The sequence below is a fragment of the Patiria miniata genome, unplaced genomic scaffold, assembly GCF_015706575.1.
Source record: "Patiria miniata isolate m_02_andy unplaced genomic scaffold, ASM1570657v1 HiC_scaffold_26, whole genome shotgun sequence".
In the NCBI taxonomy this organism is placed as follows: domain Eukaryota; kingdom Metazoa; phylum Echinodermata; class Asteroidea; order Valvatida; family Asterinidae; genus Patiria; species Patiria miniata.
Genome location: NW_024037065.1, coordinates 8,945,050 through 8,968,692, shown reverse-complemented (window position 1 = coordinate 8,968,692; position 23,643 = coordinate 8,945,050). Strand labels below are relative to the sequence as shown.

At 42.7% G+C, this 23,643-nt stretch overlaps 1 protein-coding gene across 1 annotated transcript; it reads left to right on the top strand.

Moving 5' to 3' along the window:
* Positions 1–136: 136 nt before the first annotated feature.
* On the top strand, positions 137–22,537 carry LOC119733786 (myotubularin-related protein 8-like). The gene is made up of 15 exons (XM_038207149.1): positions 137–276; positions 3,219–3,335; positions 7,380–7,542; positions 8,345–8,502; positions 10,686–10,814; positions 11,002–11,136; positions 12,425–12,557; positions 13,173–13,282; positions 14,121–14,246; positions 14,814–14,863; positions 15,937–16,137; positions 17,363–17,497; positions 19,362–19,488; positions 20,143–20,544; positions 21,533–22,537. Exons 1-15 carry the CDS (start codon positions 253–255, stop codon positions 21,761–21,763), a joined length of 2,241 nt encoding a protein of 746 aa, XP_038063077.1. The 5' UTR covers positions 137–252; the 3' UTR covers positions 21,764–22,537.
* Positions 22,538–23,643: the final 1,106 nt, after the last annotated feature.

Genomic DNA, 23,643 nt, shown 5'->3' with positions numbered 1-23,643 from the left:
ACACATTTTTAGAATAACATAGGATACAAACATTTTGTAAAAACAAAAGAATATAAAAATTATTTACATGTATTTGATTAGTGCAAAAAATAATCGAAATTTTTGCATTTTATTTGACACACAAAGTAGAGTTTCTTATTTAAATTCACTGACTAAAAAATCAACCGGAAGTGTGTCATGGAGGCCGAACGATATCGTGGCAAAAGAGGGAGCTAATTTTTTTGCATAAAAAGTCCTCGTTTTTCACTCCAGATGGAACACATCACAACACCCAAGGTTTGTATGAAAAAATTTGAGTAATAATTCGATAATTACAAGCCATCTGAACCGACATTTTCGTTTCTGATCTTGGGGGAAAAATAAAATTGAACAACTTGAGCACTGAGTGACAGACTGCACTGATGACTGAGTGCGGTGCATTTTTCATTCACTCAGCTCAGTTCAGTTGTCAGACGGGGGCGGGGGGGGGGGGGGGGTCGTGTATCTACGGGCCCGGTTCCTGATCCTGGTAATGGAACAAAATCCACTTTTAAATTGTTTGGGTACAACTATAGAATGCAGGGCCACTTTACTCTACATCCGCGCCTCCGTACGGCTGCGTGGAGGCGTGGAACCGCAGTCGACCTTCCTCTGAAAATCGATCGTGGAGTCGTGGAGCCGCAGAAAATTGCGCCCTCTATTGGTGCGCGTCTCTGCGACTCCGCGACTCCGCGCCTCCACCACTGAGAGACAGTGCCCCGTCGCCCTCCCCCCCCCTTACTAATTTGCGCGCCCAATTAAAGCGACTCTGCGACTCCGCGACTCCGCGCCTCCGCGACTCCAGACAGTGCCCCGTCGCCCTCCCCCCTTCCTAATTGGCCCGCCCAATTAAAGTGACTCTGCGACTCCCCGACTCCGCGCCTCCGCGACTCCAGACAGTGCCCCGTCGCCCTCCCCCCCCCCTTCCTAATTGGCCCGCCCAATTAAAGTGACTCTGCGACTCCCCGACTCCGCGCCTCCGCGACTCCAGACAGTGCCCCGTCGCCCTCCCCCCCCCTTCCTAATTGGCCCGCCCAATTAAAGTGACTCTGCGACTCCCCGACTCCGCGCCTCCGCGACTCCAGACAGTGCCCCGTCGCCCTCCCCCCCCTTCCTAATTGGCCCGCCCAATTAAAGTGACTCTGCGACTCCCCGACTCCGCGCCTCCGCGACTCCAGACAGTGCCCCGTCGCCCTCCTCCCTTCCTAATTGGCCCGCCCATTTAAAATGGATATGGATGCTTCGTTCTCAAAAAGATTCCGCCGAGAATTGCGCCCTCTATCGGTACGCGTCTCTGCGACTCCGCGACTCCGCGCCTCCGCCACTCCAGTGCCCCGCGTCTCCGCGATTCTGCGACTCCAAGACTCCGCGCCTCCGCCGCTCCAGACAGTGCCCCCAACACATTTACAAGCACGCCCTCCCTTCCGATCCTTCATGAGAAGCTTTGAAGACAAGTGCAGTGCATTCCTTCGCTGTACTTAGCACTTTTTTGCAGGTTTGCATATCTATTACTCCTATTCCATCCACGCCTCCAGGCAAAATAAAAAACCTTGCTTCGGCGTGGCCCTGCATTCTATAGTTGCTCCATTGTTTGACCTACCAAACTAGTTGGTGACATTAAGAATACGCAGGGGGAGTAATTGCAGAATACCCCGCCACGCGGAAATTAGGCCTACCCCCTAAAAATAAATGGCTACGGAGTCGGAAAATGTTGCAGAAATGTCCAAAGTACGTGTCGGGAAACGAAGTGGATACGCGGATACGACGGGGTGGATTCGAGCGGTGGAGGGTCTAAACATGCTAAAGAGGGCGCTATTTCCCTGTAATAAGAAATGCGGCCAGCAGGGACAACGTGAATTGAATGGGGAGCAGGAGTTAAATAAATCTAAATCCAAAGTAGGTGGATACGCGGATACGGGGTGGACTTTAGCGGAGGAAAATATTTTTGAGAATGAGGCATCCATATCCATGTTGGAAAATAACGAAGGCAGAGACAACGTGAGTTGAATGGGGAGCAGGGGAAAAATGTCTAAGTCCAAAGTAGGTGCCAGGAAGTGGATACGCGGATATGGGGTGGTGCACGCGTGTGGTTTTGGTTGAGCATCCAAGCGTGACTCCGTATCCGCGTATCCGGATACGAGGTGGGATAGGTGAGTGGCGGGGTATTCTGCAATTGTGCCCATGCAGGTATGTCATAGATAAAGGGCAGGGTTTTGAATTCGGAAATTTGGGGGTAGGCAAAACGCAACACGAAAATAAAGATGCCGATCACCGCGAGATGTAAATGATGAACCATGAATGCGCAAGGTGCACTGAATCGCATTGCACCAATCGTAAACCGCGTAGGACAATCATAATTTCTACCCCAAGAAACTTTAAAAATTACCAAAAAAATGTGCCATCCTGTTGAGAGAAGTCTACTTTGTGTTGAAAAGGTCATTTTTTAGTAATGAAAACACCCTTGACTCTAATTTAATCGAAACTAAACATGTGCCCTACATTACACGATCGCTATGAATATTCACTAAAATAATAAACGTTTTGTTTTCTTCAATTCAAAATATGATTGACTCAGCAACTTTTGAATAAGCCTTATCAAAGTCTCGGGCGCACAATGAATTCTGGGACAATGAATTGTGGGATAAATTGGATAATCAAACGTGACGTGTTGGGCATAGCGTACAGCAAGGCCAAACCCATGCATGTTTGTAACGTAAAGCAGCACTTGTTTTCAGTTGGCCATAACTCAACAAATATTTACCTGATCGGAAAGATTTTTGTTGTTGTTGAAAACACACTTCCAAACACTTTCTTGCTATCTGTTTGTCAACATGCTAACATGCTTAACATTAGCATTAGGTGATAGCAAGAAAGTGTTTAGAATTGTGTTAACTCGCTAAATACATTTTTGTAGGCCAGGCAAATGCATGTATCCACACTTAGGCAATTAGGCTACGTTTGTCCCAATGCCTAAAATTGAAAACTTGGTCCCACGGTCAATTCGACCTCACTTTTTAAAATTACTCATAACTCTGTCAAAAAATTTTCAGATTTGGATGTTTGATGTCTCATTTTAAAGTGGAAAGGCGTATCTTTCAAACCAGGTCTATATTATCTATGTTAGTTACACATTCGATTCGACGTCTTGCATTCTGTTATATTTTGTTTGCATTTTTATTTACACACGCTGTATTGTACAGATAGAGGATGTGCGATTGCTGGATCGATTTAACACTCGCAAGCCGGCGTTGGGCAACCTGTACCTGACCGCGACACATCTCATCTTTGTGGACCCAGCCGGCAAGAGAGAAACATGGGTGAGGCCAGTTTTCCAAAAAAGTCCAGTTGATCTTTACGATACAGTTTCTACAGAAGCTCGGTCTTAATTTGTTTCAGAGAAATACAAATGATTTGATCATCTAGAAATTGACCTTTTCTATTGAAAAGGGAAAGAGTGTTGCAACCTGATGCCACTTTCTTCTCTATATATCATCTCAGTAAAGGTCAGTCATTGCAAAAATGTCAAAAAGACATGAATCTGGGACTGAGAAACACTTCCAATTTTGTTAGGAAATAGTTCTTTTCTTGACTCTCCATAGACTTTATACACAACCCGCTGAAGTGGCGTCTGGATACTACATTCTTTCCTTGAATAAACATGCCGGGTAGTACGGGATGACATTCAAAACCCTTCTTTAATTTGTAAAGTTGGTAAAGAAATCCAATTTCATAATCTGGGACCAGTTCTAGTACGAAAATTTGGGACTCTCAACACTGTGTATGAGAGTCCCAAAACTTAAGGTATTGAAAACACGCAAAACAAGAAAAATAGACTGGCACCTAAACGAACCAGCCCAACACAGCTTCAGTACTGCATCAATCAACCATGCCAAAAGATTAAAGAAACATGTGGCATGAAGCGGGAACTAGTCAATTTACTACACATTTCTCCATAGTCAAGCCACCAGACTATTGACACTGAATGAAGAGGTCAGTCTTTTCAAATAGTTGGACCATGGTTGGACATGTACCAGTCTAGTCTTTAGCCTCATTTTGAAATCACTTGACTTCCCTCTCATGTGCAAAATATTGAAGAAAATCTTCTTTAAAATTGAATTGAGTCTGCAAACTTGGTTGGTGAAATACTGAGGACATTTTCTTTGCCCCAGTGGAATTTTTGGAGAAATTTGCTGGCTAAACTGTGAGTTAAGTGGGCCTGATTTAGTTTTGCACGTTTCAAAGCACTCCAGAGCCCTGTCTGAGGAATAACATGCTTTTAATACTGACAAATTGGCATAACGTCTTGTTCCTATTTTTTACATGTACATGTACATGTACTCCCTTGCCCAGGATTAGTGGCACATTCTTATATACAGACAATACAGTATACATGTATGGATTGTAAACTATGCAAAGATATTGAGACAAAATGTGGAACGTCGCTATACCGAACACTGCTATACCGAACATTCGGCTATACCGAACATCATCATGCTTGGCTCCCAATCTTTGTGTACAAAACATACCGAACATTGTTGTGGAAAAATGTCAACAGAACAGTGACAAGTGGCTATTATTTCTCAAAGGAATAGAAAGGGGAAAGCCACCCATTGCTGTAGGTACAAGAGCTCAAAAACTGTGTAAACATAATTCAATAGTCGGCACGTTTTCAAAAAGCGGATTTCAGTAACTACCAGGGCCTGCAGGGTGAAGTTCTGAAGGGCATTATTTATTGAAAAGTGAGAACCAGAGCACCAGCAGCTTAAAATCGCTATACCGAACGATTGCTATTACGACCAATTTATGTGGATCCCGCGATGTTTGTTAAATAGCGGCGTTCCACTGTATCCACTGAGTTGAAACTTGAACAAATTTACATGTATGTAGTTGTTACGCAAGATTTTGAGAAATGTCTCTGCTTCAAATGAAAGAAAAATGTATACACAAATGGCACATGGCCCTAAATAACTTAAATTGTTCTACAAAGCACATGTATACAATATATCTGATGACGTACCACTTTAGTTTTACTCCGTCATCAAGTTGGAATATAATTTTATTCTAACCACAGCGACTGACCAACACCTGCCCGCGGAAATGTCACGCCCGCAGATGCCAATAACCGCTCTGTAATGAAATCATATTCCCATGTAATCCCAAAAATTGCCAAGTGTGGGAACATATGAGCCAAGGGTGCTGTAGGCAATATTTGTTGTTCAGCTTCATTGAGAAGTGGGCCCCAGGTTGCATGGTACCACTATTAAGCCAGATGTTATCAGACTTGAACTGAAAATGCAGTGGGAATATAGGCCTTTATGGTTTACCAATTTGATTAAAATGGAAAATGACATGTGCTAAACTGTGCATAAATTGGAAAGTTCATGCACATGTGTAATTTGTTAAGTACAGTGTACATTTATGTACATGTATACTGTCATGACTGTGTTGAATATGGGGGAAAAGCCTTTTTTATGTACGTACATATTTCATCTCTCATATTTCTGAAAAGTTTGGTTGTTTCTGTCCTTACATGCAGGCAATATAATTGATCAGTGTTGATATGTTTTAATCTTCTTTTGTTAATAATGAATATTAATATTTTTTTTTTTTTCATTCATCACTTTTTTTTTAAAGAGGTTGTGGAATGCTCGAAGACTTTTCCGTCATTTTTCGGGTATATGTAGCCTAAGGTGTGATGAAATAAAAACGACCATTGTGTCCGTCATGAAATGAGTACAAAAGGTACTTTTGAGAGTTGTTTTTCAGGTCCTTTTTCGACCCGAACGTGCAATTTGTGTAACAGTCGTCGTTGGGGGCAGCAAACAAAACATAGTAAATCGTGACGTTATAAACAGGACTCGTTTATACTACGCTGCATCGGGAGTCCTGTTTATTACATGTACGTCACGATTTACTATGTTTTGTATGCTGCCCCCAACGACGACTTTTACACAAATTGCACGTTCGGGTCGAAACAGGACCTCTCAAAAGTACCTTTTGTACTCATTTCATGACAGACACAATAGTCGTTTTTATTTCATCACACCTTAGGCTACATACATGTATACCCGAAAAATGACAGAAATGTCTTCGAGCATTCCACAACCTCTTTAATCTAGTCCTACTGTAGTCTATGGTCTATACATGTGCATTGTTGTACATGTGAAGACAATACAATGATTGCTCTGTGCCTATAAATTCCATTCAAAACAGAGACAGAAACAGGAACTAAGTACATGTTCAAAACATGTGCTGCATGTGTATGTACATTGTACATGTACATGTATGCGTGCACTTGCGTTTGTTTATGGTGTAAATCGAGGACACACACGTGCAGCATCATCGGTGAATCGAGGACAGGAACCAAATCGAGGAAGACCCCGATTAGAAAACGTGAACAAAACCAGTGAGAGCTGTTGCAAACAAAGTTAGTGTATAAACAAAGGAAAAGGGAAGAGGAACAATAGAAAATCCTCGATATACACCATAATCAAACATGCGTGTATGGGTGTACATGTACATGTATATTCATGCAATAATAGCGAAACAAACATGTACGGGGACACTGTACATGCTGTACATGTCTGAATCATAACCATTGACATAATTAGCTTTTCCTGGATTATGCCTGGAGGTATTAGCAGTAAAAAGGAGGATTAACTTAAAGGGACACTCTAAGAAGTTTCACGAGGGCTTATTGAGAAGATGCTTGCATACAATATATAGGTTTAAATTGAAACATGAAAAAAAAAAAAATTTAAAATGAAAAAAAAGGCATATTATGAGGACTATATCATTTGTTTTGTGTACACTTTAAAAATTGTTTACTTTTTTACTAAGTAAAATAATTCTACTTCTATCATACATGTGTCTTGACAAATTCTTGATCATATTGTTTGTGTTTTATATTTAAAAAAAAAATCAGCCAATTAAATTGATTTTTTGACAACTCATTTTAATCTGATGCTGAAATTAAAAAAAAATTGCATTCACGTAAATAAAAATGATGATGAATAAATGGCTTTTCAAAAGCGTATTTTTTTTAAAAAAGTATATACCCTGATTAAGAATTTCAAAGGCCATCTAAAAATAAACACTACTTTAAAAAGTGGGGGGGGGGGGGGGGGGGCGTCCCCCACCGACTGACACCCATGAGAGAGAAGGAGGTCGTCAGTCGTGGGTTCAAGTCCTACCTAAGTAAACTTGTGAATTTTTCTCGCAAGCCTTCATACCATACTAAATACTAAACAGTATTTGTAGAATTCGGTGAGGGGCAAAAGCCAATTATATTAAACCCTAATCTTGATCAAAATGTGTAAGATTTTATTTTCAGCTGATTTCTCCTTTATTCCGTTTCCCAGATCCAGCACATGCACATATCCTCAGTCGAGAAGCTGCCACTGACTACGTCCGGCTCACCGCTGCAGATCCGCTGCAAGACGTTCCAAGCGGCCACGTTCGTTATCCCCCGAGACAAAAGCTGCCAAGAGTTGTATATATCACTGCAGAAACTTTCCAAGCCAGGTACGTGTAAGCAACAGCCAGCGATGAAAGTTCAGTTGCCCTCCAAGATCCTTCAAAAGCCACAGGGAGGCCTTCGAGAATTTTGTAGGATTCAGGAAGCTTATCTACCGCTACTCTAAGTGAGGGTTAAAACTCCTTGATACATGGGTGTTGCAAAAGTAGCCAGTAGCCACAAAGTTGGGTTCAAACATTTCATGAAGGGGTGGTTTGGAAGAGAGAAATACATTTCCCACCAATTTCATTTTAGCTGATATGTGAATTACATGTATATGAAACAAACATTGAGTGACTTTAAATTGTGAAATGGGAGGAATATTATCGCTCGGTAAAATCTAGACTTTTCCTTTCCCCTCGGCTTGCCTTTTCCCTCTGATTGGGGTGCTGTGGTCCAATGGTTACGGTGTTCAACTCGTGTATCGTGGTACATGGGTTCGAATCCTGACCGTGGGAACATGGTGCCTGTGCTCCTGAGCAAGGCGCTTTACCATTATTGCTTCGTCCTTCGGATGGGACGTAAAGCCATAGGTCCCGTGCACGTTAAAGAACCCAGTAACACTTATCGCTAAGAGAAGGGGTTTGCCCCAGTGTTTCTGGCAGTGGTTGCAATATGCGCCGCAGCACCTTGTAAACCATTATAAAAGGTGCTACATAATGGTTCTCATATTTCTCATGTACTACATTTACCTGTCTCTAATAATAGACATAATTTCCAGTGCCTTGAGTACCTAATTGTTGGTAGATACGTGCGCTATATAAGACTTCGGTATTATTATTACACTTTGTGGGTATTTTTCCTCTTTAGCAACTTTAAATGAGGTCTACGCGTTTCACTACAAGTCGGCCAGTTTTCAGCCCGGCCTGCCACCCCACTGGGACCCGTTCGATCTCACGGCCGACTACGCCCGCATGGGGGTCCCCAACTCAAACTGGTGTGCCACGTCCGTCAACAAGAACTATGAGGTAAATATCATTGGGCAGGGCACCAGTGTGACGGAGTACCGACCAGCCTCCTGAGTTTATGCGCCTCGGTAGTCAATTAAAATTAAACTGTGACAGATATACGCATGCATGGGGGTCCCCAACTTTAACTGTCAACAGGAAATATGAGGTATTAATATGAGGGCCGGACACTGGTGTGATGGATTACCGACTAGCTTCCTGAGCTTATGCGCCTCAATTACAATGAAACTGTTACAGATATGGCATCCACCAACACAAACAACTTCCGTCAACAAAACCCTACAAGATACATTTAAAGGGTTCATTCAATGATTTTTTTTCTTAGGGACATATTCTGTGCAACTTTCTCCTCCTCTTAGATGTACATTTTTAAAACTATTTGTTGTCCCTTTTTTGTTAATTTTATTGAAAAGGGCATTCCTTTAAACATTAAAAAAATTGTCCATGCTTTTCTGGACAACTGAGGGCGCTGTTGCTGTGCTGTCATTTCAGGAAGACACTATTCAGTTTAGGGGTTTTGGTGTTCAAATTGTGAACCCAAAAATGTGCTCATTGAAAACAAGTGCGAGAAAAGTTTGCTCATGGGCTCACTGCCACGCACTGAAACAACGAATCACCAAAGACAAGAATTTTTTTACAATATCAGCAAAATATCCAGAATTCTTGTAACTTTTTGTGGTGAAATAACTGTAACATTGAGGTTTCTGCCTGAAATAAAGCCACACTTTTGCTCATGAATATGGAAATTTGCATCAGCATAAACACCAAAAATGGGATCAAAGTAATCTTGAAATGGCAAAACGAAAATTGAAAATAAGGTGAAATGGGACACAGATGTGCATTTTCAAGGATTGCATTAAGAAAATTACATTGTCTGGCCCTTTAACCTTCCCAAATCCTCCAAAATCATCTTTGTGAAGGATTTCAAAGGATTGAGGCTATATTGCCAAAATGTTTAAGTAGTTGATTTTAGAGGATGCATTGTGTCAAGGTTTTAGGCTCTATATGTGTTGTTTATGCTTTGCCATTAGTAAATTTAGGCCTAGATTATACTTGAAATCATCCGTATTGCTTCTGGATATCATCAGCACCGTCTGAACGTATTAACAGTGATTGTGGAGGATTTTGCAGGATCGAGGCAGTGGTCACCCCTCCAACGAACAAATTCAAGGAATAAGGGATGATTTTGGAGGATTGAGGCTGTATCCAGTTTTTACATGGAGGCAGGTTGAGGATGTTGAAGGATTGTCGATGCAGTTTAGCAAACAGGCCAAGAGAGTTAGGTTACAAAAGGGGGAAAGGGCACCAGTGTGACTGAGAACAGATAGCCCTCCTGGGGTTACATGCAACGGTAGTCAACTGAAATTAAACCGTGAGAGATGCCGCGGTTGGTTGGCCTAGCGTTAAGTCCTGTCCACAAAACTGTCCATGGAGAATTTTACCGAGGCACAGTCAATTGCCGTTTTCTCGCCTCGTGACGGATAAATTTGATCCAAAGACGTCATGAAAGATTTTTAAATGCCATTTTCTTTCGATGCTCGAAAATTGCTTTCTTCCATACAAGTATGCATTGTACGTAAATTTAGGAACAGAACCTTAAAGGGAATGTACAACATTTGCTTTTGCTGCAATTTTCAGAAATAAATGGATTTGGAGGATTAGTATGTTATAGCAAATATTGTTACACTGACTTGTTTCACGTTTTGGGTTCGTAGATGCTGGAAAAACCAAGAAAACCAATCATCTTCTTGTAGTCTGGTTCCCTGAACCGAAGCAATTTGTAGACTTTGGGGAATTGTAAGTTCATGAAAATCAGTCTAGCAGGCTTGTCAGCTTGTAGTCTTACAGGTGTGTAATCAATTGCAAAGAAAACACAGACGAACTAAATATCAAAAATAAGGAGCACTTTTTGAAAAATAACAGAGTTTTCTCCAACGCTGGTCGGCCGACCAGTGTTGGAAAAATACACTTTTTCTTGAAAATGTCAGCACACCAGGAGCCACAACTTTAAAGGATGCTGTAGGCTGTCATTCCCTAACAATCCAGTGAGATATTTCGTGGTAATTTTATCATTTTTGTTTTTTGATGTTTGCAAATGTTGTATCTTCCCTTTAATCTATTATACAAAAAATTGCTTTGGGACTTGTTTATGATCGTTTTGAACTCTTTTTTTCTTGGTTCAGATTTGTGACACCTACCCCAAGATGATTTACGTGCCGGTCTCAGCCAGTACTCCAGTCTTGGTAGGCAGCGCCCGGTTCCGCAGCAGGGGCAGGCTACCAGTGCTGTCCTACCTCCATAAAGGAAACAATGTGAGTGGAGGAAGGGACACCAGCTTGTATGGTGGTTTGTCAGAAGAGGCCAATGTAGGACGCTCAGATGTTTTTTCTGTAATCAATATATTGAAGTATTCAAGTAATAGGGTATAGCATAGCAAGGCTTGACTTACTGCTACATATTGTATTTCAAACATTTTTGTTTTTTGTCATACCCCATCAGGCATCGATGTCTCGCTGCAGCCAGCCTTTGGCAGGCTTCAGTGCACGCTGTCTTGAGGACGAGCAGATGTTACAGGCTATCCTAAACACCAACCCTAAGAGCAATTTCATGTACATTGTGGATACGAGGCCAAAGGTAAACAAACGTTATTGTTTTTCCATTTTTTTTTCTCCTTCGGATTTTTAGCTATGTACGTTGTCTATCTTATGGCTTGCTTGCTATCTGTCAATCAGGTCAATACCATCCAGCTATCCACGCATACAGTTAGTTCATACTTTACATGATGAAAGTTCCAAGCAAAATTTGTAATGCAACATATTACATTGACATGTACATGGTTGGCGAGGCAGTACTTTCCTCGCCTTCCACCGCTGTGACCCGGGTTCGAATCCCGCCTGGGCCATTATGTGGATCGGGTTTTTAGTCTGATTCCTGATTCCGTGGGTTTCCCCCCAGAATATCATTCTGGGTTTTTTCCTCCCACCACCAAAACTGTAATTTCCTTCCACATCTTCTACCAAGGGGCCCCACTGGAAATAAGTCAAAAACTTTCAAGTGCTAACTGACCAACTGCCAAATAATTACAAAAATAATAAATGTATAAATACAAGTTGAAATATTTTCAATTTTTTGAGAAATCAGCTACACTGTGTCATCCATTTGTTGGAAGTGAATGTGTTGTCCTGTTTCCTCGGGAAATGTTTTTGCTTGGAAATTCTTGAATTGTCAAAAGTCCGCCAGTCTTCAGGAAACTACTAAAAGCAAATTCTTTGAAATTAAAATTTCCTTTTGGCATCAAGCCAACATGTGTTGTAATGGTGGCTGTACTGTACCATTCACAAAAGTAAAGTCCGTCCCGAGCCAATTTGGCCCATCAGGCCGGCGTTTGTCTCCGGTTTCAGTGGCATGAAACGACTGAGAATACAATGTATGTCTATTCCCCCTGGATGGGATGCCAGTCCATCGCAGATAACTTCCCAGCTAATGCCGGTACCCATTTATACTCCTGGGTGGAGAAGCAAGTGGGGATGAAGTGGCTTGCCCAAGGACACAACATATGGCCAGCAGCTGGATTCGAACCCCTGACCCTCTGATCATGAGCCACAATCCCTATCGGCTAGGACACATTTCCCCTGTAAATTTTCTTTTCGCAAACCCTGACAAAATCCTCCAAATCCTGGATTTTTGAACGGCCTGGAATGGACAGAAACCGTAGTTATCTGTACTTGAACAACACTGGGACATTAAGCTCAATAGATATGGCTAAAAACAAGGTGTCCGATTGTTGTAAGGGGCCGTCCCGGAAGTACATGTATGTACATGTACGGATGAAATGCCGACTTTTAAGACCCCCTTCCCCCTGTACTCATGGCATATGCAGTGGTTCCAACCCCGTGTTTTTTTTGTTTTTTTTTACATCTAGATTAATGCCATGGTCAACAAAGCCTCAGGGAAGGGCTACGAAAGCACCGATTTCTACACCAACATCAAGTTTAAGTTCCTAGGCATCGAAAACATCCACGTGATGCGAAACAGTCTGCAAAAACTTACAGACGGTAAGAAGGGATATTGTAAATAGATGTTGATGAGAAAAATATTTTCTTGTACGTCTCACACTCTCATAATTTCCATTATTACTTTGCAAATTGTGGTCCATAACATTTACAACAGCGTGCAAGGGCTGTATTTTGTAATGGCATCATATTACAGGGTTTGTTACTGAGCATTTTAGCACCAAAAATACCCCAGCTGTAGCATTTTGTTTTCCAAAACAGGGTAGGCCAAAACTACATCAACCTTCAGAGGATAAGTGTTAAAATTAATAGACTTAATGAATTAAACGAATGAAAAAAGAAAACGAATGAAAAAAAAAAATTGGTAACACTTGATTGGGAGTCGGGTAGCGGTACTTTCCTTGCCTTCCACCGCTGTGACCCGGGTTTGAATCCCGCCTGGACCAACATGTGGATTGGGTTTTCAGTCTCTACCTGATTCCGTGGGTTTTCCCAGAATAAACTTTTGGGGTTTTCCTCCCACTTCTAAAACTTTAATTTCTTTTCATTGTCTCCTGAGGTACAGGTTTCTTTAGGCTTGCGAGCTACAGTGCCTAAGGCTCTTTTGAGGAATCCTTGGTTTCATTACCAGAAATAAATGATAATATTTTTTTCCAGTGTGTGAGTTGAAGAATCCTTCCATGGAAGCCTTTCTCAGCGGTCTAGAGAACAGCGGCTGGCTCAGACACATCAAGGCCATCATGGATACCTCAATCTTCATTGCCAAGGTAAACCCACCAGCCTCCCTCCCCTCAAAAAAATAAAATAAAATAAATTGCTCATTTTGGTCGTATTTCAAAAGGGTTGTTATCGGGTCGGGTTGACCAGGCCAAACCGACCTGAAACATTATACATACGAACTGAATCCACACCCCAAACCATTTGAACTCCCTAAAACCGACCCGACCCGACAAAAATTCAAGGACCCGAAATCGAACCGACCCCAAAAATTCAGAATATCTGGCTAGGGCAACTGGGTCTGCTATTTTGTGCCTGAACTTACATGCATCGCGTGAAAATTCTCATCTCTCAGTAACTGAATCATACCGTACGGTACTCATAACGTGACGTACTGGTTGGCCTATATGTTATAAACCGTGCCTGATAGACAGCAAACCACATTTGGTTGTACCGGGCACAGTGTCTCTGCCATAAATATTGCACCGTGTGCATTTCCAAACTTTTTTTTTTTTTTCAGTTTATTTCAGGTTTTCCCAAAATTGCTTAACCTACCCGACTCGAAAATCGTAAATGAAAAACCAAAACTGACATGACTCGACTGAAATGATGGACAAACCGACGAGACCAGTCCCAAAGTTGGTTTTGGGCCGGGTCGGTTTCGGTTTCAGGTTTGGATTGCACAACATTATTGTGTATAAGCTATTGTGTAGTGTTCCAGGCATTGGTAAAGAAAAGTAGAAATTTAAATGACCTTGATGACCCATAAACAGCCATTTGTATCAGTAAATTAAAAAAGCTTGTTCTTTACCTCAAAAATTGAAACCATTTCTTTTCTGTGCTTAAGTATCTCCATCATCGTAACTTGAAATTTCTTGTCGTTTGCAGGCTCTCTCTGATGAGGGTGTTAGTGTGTTAGTCCACTGCTCGGACGGCTGGGACCGGACCGCACAGACATGCTCACTGGCTAGTTTAATACTCGATTCATACTACAGAACCATACAGGGCTTTCAGGTTGGTGCTCTATCCAAAACTCAACATTTCAAAACATGTAGTTTTAACCTTAAGTCTCGGTGCATTAAAACATAAAAAAAATTGTGTGAGGGAGATCTAAATTTAATATCAGGCTTTGTCCTGTTTGATGTTACTTATTTGCTTCCGAGAGCTTATAAGTCAAAACCCACTATTAAAACCCCTGTACATCTTCTATGAGATAGCTTCTTTAATAATGCTTCAAAATCAAACGGAATGCAGTAAACCAGAAGGACATTGTTTGTACTTCAATTAAATCATGTTTAAAGTGTAATGAAATTGTTGCTGAAGTTTATAGTCCCGAATCTATAAAGAAAGCAGTGCAAAACAAAATTTGGAATATTGGTCGATTTGGGTCGTTTCAAATCACGCACCCAACCTTGCGCAGTTGCTGCTTGTTGCCAATGGTGTACTTGCCACTAACTGAAATAAACGTTCTGTGTATCAAACTCCATTCCCTGATTTGTCTTGGAGGACATAAATATAAATAGAAATTCTGCAGCTGGATTTTTTTGTAATTCAACCATGTTTCTCTTTTTGATTTTCCAGGTTTTAATAGAGAAAGAGTGGCTGGCATTTGGGCACAAGTTTCTTGACAGGTATGCCATATATATTTCACACCACATAACCCCCAAAAAGATGTCCTGTTGTTACGACTTTAACGACCGAGCAAAATTAAAAGTAGCTGTCATCTTTTTTTAATTGCTTCTCAGCTTATTGACTTCCAATATTAAAAAAAAAGGCTCATCTCATTTGCAGTTCATTACAAAAAGATAATCACATAAGCACTCTTTTGAAAGGGTTTACCGGCTTGAGCAAAATTAACAACTAGATACAGTCATATTTTTAATTACTTCTACGCTCATCTCATTGACCTCCAAATATGGAGTACTGAAGTTAATACGTCACGCGCACAAAATGTGTGTAAAAGACATTAGCGCGTGATTCGGCCCGTGAACCAACATGCGCGCGTACTCCATTCGTTTGCACTACACTTTCTGGTTCTAAATGACGTCACACTTCGGTACTCCATTACGTGGAGTGCTGTGACCTCGTGGTTAAGGGCATTGGATTCGTGGTCTGCGGGTAAAGCTGCAGGTTGTGGGTTCGAGTCCAGCCTGGGGTCATGGTGCGTGTGCCCTTGGGCAAGGCACTTTGTCACTCATTGCTTCTCTCCACCCAGGAGCAAATGGGTACCTGTGAGGGTAGAGATGGTCAGTGTGGTTGATTTTAGCGCGGAAAATCTCAGCATCGAGCTGTATGAGCTCCGTGCGCTACGAAAAGAGGGCGCCCTTTTACCTAGCAACGACGTCCCATGGGCGGGACATTTCGCTGGTTGACGCGCACCACTCCTTGTGTGTGACGCACGTACACCAGGGGATTTGCTCTATTTACATGCAGTGGCCATGCTTCGCGGCAAATGAATTGCAGTCAGGCAAGATGGCGTCGGTCGGTCACCCCCAACTGTACTTCCTTTGCCGGTGAAGGGGTACTTGTGAACGGAGCGGATACTCCCCAGGGAGCTGAGATTGTATTTGTAATGCTTCATGGGCCCAATGAGCAAGGGTAATATTGATGTAGCGCGGTGAGCGCCATTACCTAGTCGATACATGCGCTTCATAAATACCCACTATTATTATTATTATTATTCTCCCTTCGCGATTGGAAACAGGTGCGGCCTGGTGTCTTACGACTCCCGCGAGTTCTCCCCGGTATTCACCCAGTTCGTGGACTGCGCCTGGCAGCTCACGCAGCAGTTCCCCTGCGCGTTCCAGTTCAACGAGCGCTTCCTGCTGGAGCTGCACGACCACGTCTTCTCCTGCCAGTTTGGCAACTTCCTGGGCAACTGCGAGAAGGATCGCGTGGACAACAGGTGAACGTTCGGCTGTCATTTACTGCTCTCTTTTCAAGGGAATATACAACATTTGCAAACATCAAAAAACAAAACCACCAAATTATTATGAAATACCTTATTGGACTGTTAGTGAATGACAGTCTAAAGCATCCTCCTCTAAAATCAAGGCACCTGGTGTGCTGACATTTTAAAGAAAAGTGGTATTTTTGTATCAATTTCCAATGCTGGTCGGCTGACCAGTATTGAAAGAAAATGGCTTTTTTCCCTTCAAATACTGCACCCAATTTGCCATATTTAGTTACTCTGAATTTTGTTTGTAATCGATTACAAATCTGTGAACGGATACAAGCCTTCTAGACTGGTTCCCTGACATTACATTTCCCCTACGTCTATAAAATGCTCCATTTCAATTTAAGTGGGTTCCCCTACGTCTATAAAATGCTCCATTTCAATTTAAGTGGGGTCAGGGAACCAGACTACCAGAGTATGATTGTTTTTCATAGTTTTTCCAGCATATACGAACGCGAAACTTCAAACAAGTCAGTCTAACAACATTTGCTATCAAATACTTATCCCCCAAATCCATCCATTTCTAAAAATTACAGCAAAAGCAAATGTTGTATATTCCCTTTAACACCAACCTCGCAATATATTCCAAAATCCAGCCACTGGCTTTGTTTAATTTTGAAGGATTGTGTGCTGGAGGGTAAGACACCATTTATTTTACTTTCGGCTTGTATGAGTCATTAGTCTAAGGCCAAAAAAAAAGTCTCCGGTTTCTGGTATGGAGCTTGCCCCAAAAGTGGTGCGGCGACGGAGTTTTTTTTTAATTTTTTTTTTTCAAATGTCGGCTGATGACTGCAAATGGTGCCAGACTAAATTTAGTGCAAAATATATGGGAGTCCAGAGAGGCCACATAAAGCTTATACTCGATCGTAACCCCATCTCAAAACACGTTAAAATTGTGCAGCAGCAGGATTCCAGTCAAACCAGTGAGTTTGGCGGTTTTGAGACATCATCTTACATTGGAAAAAAAACTTTTCATTTTGCCGACGCGCATGGCTATGGCGACGCACGCGCGTACCAGAACCAGAGACTTTATCTTTTGGCCTAATATACTGAGTGAACTATTTTATTTTGGAAATTCACGAGGGGCCAAAAGAAAATAACAATGAACAAATGAACATTATTGCCTAAAGCCTGATAATTGAAGCATTATATTGCCCATGTATTCTCTACACAGCATATCAGAGAGGACCTATTCCCTGTGGGCCTACATGCAGGGCCGGATGGCTGACTACTACAACCCACTCTACAAGGCAAACTCCCCAGCCACCGGGGGTATTCTTAGGCCGAACCTCAGCCCACAGATGTTCAGGTGAGTACCGTAGACAGACATCAATCCCACGAGTAGAAGATCCTCTCATTAGCACCCGTACTAAATTGAATTATATTTTACTTATTCCGTGAAAAATTCATAAAACCATAGTGCTGGGGCAGGCAGGATGGTTTGGGACAGTACAGGGAGTAACAGGCAGGGAGGTTTGACGCGTACAGGAAGTAACTGGCAGGGAAGTTTGGGACAGTACAGGGAGTAACAGGCAGGGTGGTTTGGGGCGGTACAGGGAGTAACAGGCAGGGCAGTTTTGGGGCAGTATAGGGAGTAATAGGCAGGGCAGTTTGGGGCAGTACAGGGAGTAACAGGCAGGGCAGTTTTGGGCAGTGCAGGGGGTAACAGGAAGGGTGGTTTGGGGCAGTACAGGGAGTAGCAGGCAGGGTGGTTTGGGGCGGTACAGAGAGTAGCAGACAGGGTGGTTTGGGGCAGTACAGGGAGTAGCAGGCAGGGTGGTTTGGGGCAGTACAGGGAGTAGCAGGCAGGGTGGTTTCGGGCAGTACAGGGAGTAGCAGACAGGGTGGTTTGGGGCAGTACAGGGAGTAGCAGGCAGGGTGGTTTGATGCAGTACAGGGAGTAACAGGCAGGGTGGTTTGGGGCAGTACAGGGAGTAACAGGCAGGGTGGTTTGGGGCAGTACTGGGAGTAACAGGCAGGGTGGTTTGGGGCTGTACAGGGAGTAACAGGCAGGGTGGTTTGGGGCAGTACAGGGAGTAACAGGCAGGGTGGTTTGGGGCAGTACAGGGAGTAACAGGCAGGGTGGTTTGGGGCAGTACAGGGAGTAGCAGGCAGGGTGGTTTGATGCAGTACAGGGAGTAACAGGCAGGGTGGTTTGGGGCAGTACAGGGAGTAACAGGCAGGGTGGTTTTGGGTGGTACAGGGAGTAACAGGCAGGGTGGTTTAGGGCAGTACAGGGAGTAACAGGCAGGGTGGTTTGGGGCAGTACAGGGAGTAACAGGCAGGGTGGTTTGGGGCAGTACAGGGAGTAACAGGCAGGGTGGTTTGGGGCAGTACAGGGAGTAACAGGCAGGGTGGTTTGGGGCAGTACAGGGAGTAACAGGTAGGGTGGTTTGGGGCAGTACAGGGAGTAACAGGCAGGGTGGTTTGGGGCAGTACAGGGAGTAACAGGCAGGGTGCTTAGGGGCATTACAGGGAGTAACAGGCAGGGTGGTTTGGGGCTGTACAGGGAGTAACAGGCAAGACAATTTGTTGGCATTACAGGCAGGGCAGTTTGGGGCAGTACAGAGAGTAACAGGCACAGACATTTGGGGCAGTACAACAGGCAGGGCATTTCGGGGCAGTACAGGGAGGAACAGTCAGGGAAGTTTGGGGTTGTGTAGGGAGTAACAGGCAGGGCAGTTTAGGACAGTACAGGGAGTAACAGTCAGGGAAGTTTGGGGCAGTACAGGGAGTAGCAGGCAGGGTGGTTTGGGGCAGTACAGGGAGTAGCAGGCAGGGTGGTTTGGGGCAGTACAGGGATTAACAGGCAGGGTGGTTTGGTGCAGTGCAGGGAATAACAGACAGGGCAGTTTGAGGCAGTACAGGGATAACCGAAGTAAGGCAAGTTGCAACTAACTCCAAAAAAAAAATGAATAAAATGTTCTGTCACCGGTAAGTCTTACAATCTGACGTGTTGTGCCATGCCCTATGCCTTTGTTATGATATACAAGACACTATTCGAGTGAAGTAAATGATGTTTGTGTAAACATAGCCTTTGACCTTTCTAGATTAACGACATTACAGTATGCAAGACGAGATGTAGCAACAATCAGTTTTGTCTCTTTCTCTTTTTATTGGCTGAATACAAAGTTTACTGAAAGTACTTTTTAAATTCTCTTTGTGGTATTCAGATTCTGGAGGGGGATGTACAATCGCTACGACAACGGCGTGCATCCACGCGAGCCAATAGCTGATATACTGAACGCCATGAAGGACCACACCTCCTCACTCACTGACCACGTCCGATTCCTAGAAAATGTGAGTGGCTGAACCTTCCAACCTTACACTGGCATTCTCGGACTGTCATTCTAGAGCCGTGCCACTCCTAATTAATTTCCAAGATTTTTAAGTTCTCTTTTGAAATTGAAGGACTACGGATGACTGAGTCTAGCAATGGCAAAGTTTGCCTCTCTGAACCCAAAGTTTATTTGGTTGGCCCTGAGGCCTTATACTTTTTGGTTCTGTGTGACTGAGGAATGCCATTCCATAATTTTCATTAAATTTTTAGCTATAAAAAAAATGTAGGACTAGAAAACTAAAGTACAAGGAGGGACCGAGGGACAAATTAGCGAAGTTGAATTCAGCATAATATGTATATTATAATAATAATACAGCTGTGCTTATAAAACCCTTTATTCTAATGGTCTCAAAACCGCTCAGTACCCCTGTTCATCAGGCCATTGTAGCAGCTCGAGATCAGCGCATTCTGGTCTCTGCCTTCACAGGTACACTATTATACATCCTGGGTGGAGAGAGGCAATTGTAATAAAATGTCTTGCCCAAGAACACAAGCACTATGTCCCTTGTATCTCTTCCTGCAAGTTTGTCTCTAAATGTTGTTTTCTGATAAAGGCGTTCATAGAAGTATTTCACTTTGAGAAATAACCAACTCTTCGTGTTGCTTGCAAACAGAAAGTTTCAAACTTGAAGGATGTTCTGGGCATGAGCGAGGACGAGGACGTGTCGGATTTGTCCGACGGCAAAGCCTCCTCGTTACCCGAAATCAACTCCCTGGAGAGCAGCTCGGAGGACAGCTCGGAGAAAGAGCTGGACACCTCCACGCCGCCCGACAACAAAACTCTGGAAAACCACCAACAGAATCAAAGTGCAATGATTGACAACAACCGAGTGGGGCGGGGGATGATGCCCAATTCTCCCAACAAGCCCATCCACATCCAGAGGGAGGACAGTGGGGACATTCTGTCGGCTTCCCTGCTGGCCGAGGCGGTGGAGTCTGTCAGCCTGAACTGGCGCGGGTTTCGGAACATCCGTCAGTGTGTGTGTTCGTCGCCGTTTGATCATTTCAGTCGGAAGGTGAGACCTGGAATCTGTTTCAGTTCTTTTATCTTGGGCATTTTTTGAAAGCCTGATTTACTGTATTTCTCCTGCTTTGCATTTCATCACATGCTCAATTTTCAGTCCTGCAGTGAAATTTGCAATGAAATTTGCTATAATCTGTGTTATTTAAATGGTTGTAGAAAACATGCAAGAGGTTTTTTGATGTCATTTTGGACCTGTTTATATTGATAAAGGGGAGTGTGTGGCCTAGTGGTTAGGGTTCGTGACTCAAGATCAGAGGGTCCGGGGTTCGAATCCAGCCGCTGGTCATATATTGTGTCCTTGGGCAAGGCACTTCACCCCCACTTGCCCCTCTCCACCCAGGAGTATAAATGGGTACCGGCATTAGCTGGGGAGTAACCTGCGATGGACTAGCATCCCATCTAGGGGGAGTAGAAATATTCTCAGTCGTTTCATGGTACTGAAACCAAAGATGAGCCACATTGGCTCGGGACAGACTTTACTTTTACTTTATATTTGGCTACGTTTATATTTGGATACTCATTCGTTGCAAAATAAATTAATATATTTACGAAAATGATTTATCAACGTTTAAAAAAATACTAGTCAAAATAAAAATTAAAGAAACACACTAAATATTAACAGAAAATCCTGAAAACTAAATGAAGATGCCTTCCTTTCTTAAAAATACCAAAGGGTGTAAATGTACTATTTTCGAAAAAACTGTTGCATATCGTAGTTGACTCAAAACTGATGGCCGCAAATTTAAATTTGCATTTGCAGACATGCAATTTGGAATTTAGAAAAACACGAGGAAACTCCAAACCACACAAGAGTTTTTACAGTATTTGTCCATTTGTAATGGCATTCATGAGAACGAAAAAATGAAGAAATCAGTGGATCTAAGGAAAAGTTGCTGGCCAGCATTTGATACTATTAAAACAAAACATCGACACGTCTTAGTCATCATCTTAACTGGTCGCCCCATTTTCCCACCCTCCAGTACCACTGCTGGAAGTGCGGTGAGGTATTCTGCATCCGTTGCATCGACAAGCAGACCACGCTCCCCGGCCACTTCTACGAGCGGCCAGTAGCGGTCTGCCGGCCCTGCTACCGGGAACTCAAGCAGGGGTCGTCGGAGGCAGCCTCCCCCCCGATGTCACCCCCAACGTCCCCCTCAATGTCGACATTCCAGCCCCGGTTGGACAACCTAATCAACGAGAACCACAATTGAATCCACGCAGGGGATTAGTTAATAATCTGCGGTCTGGTGTCCTGAAGTGTGTGGTAAAACAAACACAGGGAGATGGGTTTTCAGATGCAAGGTACCGATCTGTCTTTGGATTTGTAAAATCTCTTTTCTGACTTTCACGAACTGACAGAATTTTATCATTTTTGTGGATAACCGTACGTTGACAAATTTACATTAACCGTAACACTCCTGGATCCTACAAAATCCTCCAGAAGGTTTTTGTTTTGGGGGGTGGGTTGGATTTCACAATGGTTATGAAGATTGAGACCAGCCATGAGTGTGTTACATAAGGCTGGATTTCCCTTGGAAACACAAGAATTTGCAATGCTGTGTGTTGAATACAATTTGCTAGCATCAGTCAGCATGACATTGTTAGCAGCACGGAAGTTAAAATTTCGAAATTAATTGTGTAAATTAATTTGTGCAAAATTGCAACATGCGTCACATGTTGAGTAAATTTCTAGTTCAAACTGACCTTGGTATGGCCTCTGGGCACAAGTACCCCCTCAACGATAATTAAGGGAGAGTTTAGGGAAGACCACTGGGAGAGACATTCAAATGCATTGCCGACAACGCCTGACGCTCAGGCAAAGACGCTTTGGATTTGTGCACATTCAGAATAAAATAAGCCGTGCGCACTCTGTGTTATACATGCATGAACTAGTACGTACATGTACAGGGTTCCGTATGGGGTAGAAAACACTATAGAACATTAGACCCCATAAGGAAGCCTTTAGAAATCTATCTACCCCATAATGGAAATGCTATGGAGTTTGAGATTTCAATACGAACAAAGGAGAACAAAAGAAGGGAAACAAAGGTTTTCACCGCACTGATGGGGTACCAGGAACAAAGGGCAACAATAGAGACAATGGTACCCCGCAAGTCTGTCTTCAGAAATTGAAGTACCCCATAACTGTAACGCTATGGGTTTTGAGATTTCTAACGGGACAAAGGAGAATAAAAGAAGGGAATTAGGGTTGAACAATAGTGCAACCCCATAAACCCCAAATGCTAAGTGTGTGTGTACATGCATGGCTTTACGATAGAGGACAGACACACAAGGGGAGAACAAAAGATCCTTTCAGTCCTTGAGCGTTGGGTCTTTTGTTAAAAACGGTCCTCTATCGTATGCTTATGTGCTTAGTCTATGGGAGAGTGTTATATGACAGGGACAAAGGGAAAAACAAAGCATTGTCCTTGGGTGTATAGTAAAACACGACTGTGTGAGCACATGGTGTCCGTCCACTGGGCTCCCAAAAGTGGTAAAAAGAGCCCTCTCTTGTTCATGCATGGAGCCCATTACAACTTTGTAAAATGTTTTAAAGGGCATAACAAAATGCTCTTTGCTCAGAAAACATTCGTAACAAGTACTTAAGGTTGCTGGAAAACTTACAATAAAATGCTTTCAAATCCTTGTACATTGAGCAGATCAAAATTTTGAAGAAATAAAAACACGAGTAAGAAACAATATTTATATTTATACACCTCATTTTATTGTATTTAGCTGTATCTTTAAGGAAAGCTCATCTTCAGACGCAGTTATTTATTCTTTTTCGTTTCTGAATTTCGAAATTTACTTGCCAATTTCTTTATGTAATTCCTAGCCTCAAATTTTAATGACTTTGAAGACAGATGTTTGTTCTCTTTGGTTGGTTGTAATGAAGGAATTTTGTTGCCTTTTGTAGTTTTTTTCTCAGTATTTCTGATTGTTAAGGATGCACGTATTCATAGATTTCTTGTATTTTTGGAATTTGGTGAACAAGATACAACCATTGTTTCAGGCAAATGTAGGACATGGAGTTTGTTATGTGCGAATTTCTTGGACTTAATTCTTTATTTTATGCTTTTTTTTTTACAAA

Coding starts and splice junctions, on each gene's coding strand:
- LOC119733786 (XM_038207149.1), top strand. CDS start 253: ATGGAACACATCACAACACCCAAG. Junction 12,558..13,172: donor TCTGCAAAAACTTACAGACG/GTAAGAAGGGAT, acceptor ATTTTTTTCCAG/TGTGTGAGTTGAAGAATCCT. Junction 14,247..14,813: donor GAACCATACAGGGCTTTCAG/GTTGGTGCTCTA, acceptor TTGATTTTCCAG/GTTTTAATAGAGAAAGAGTG.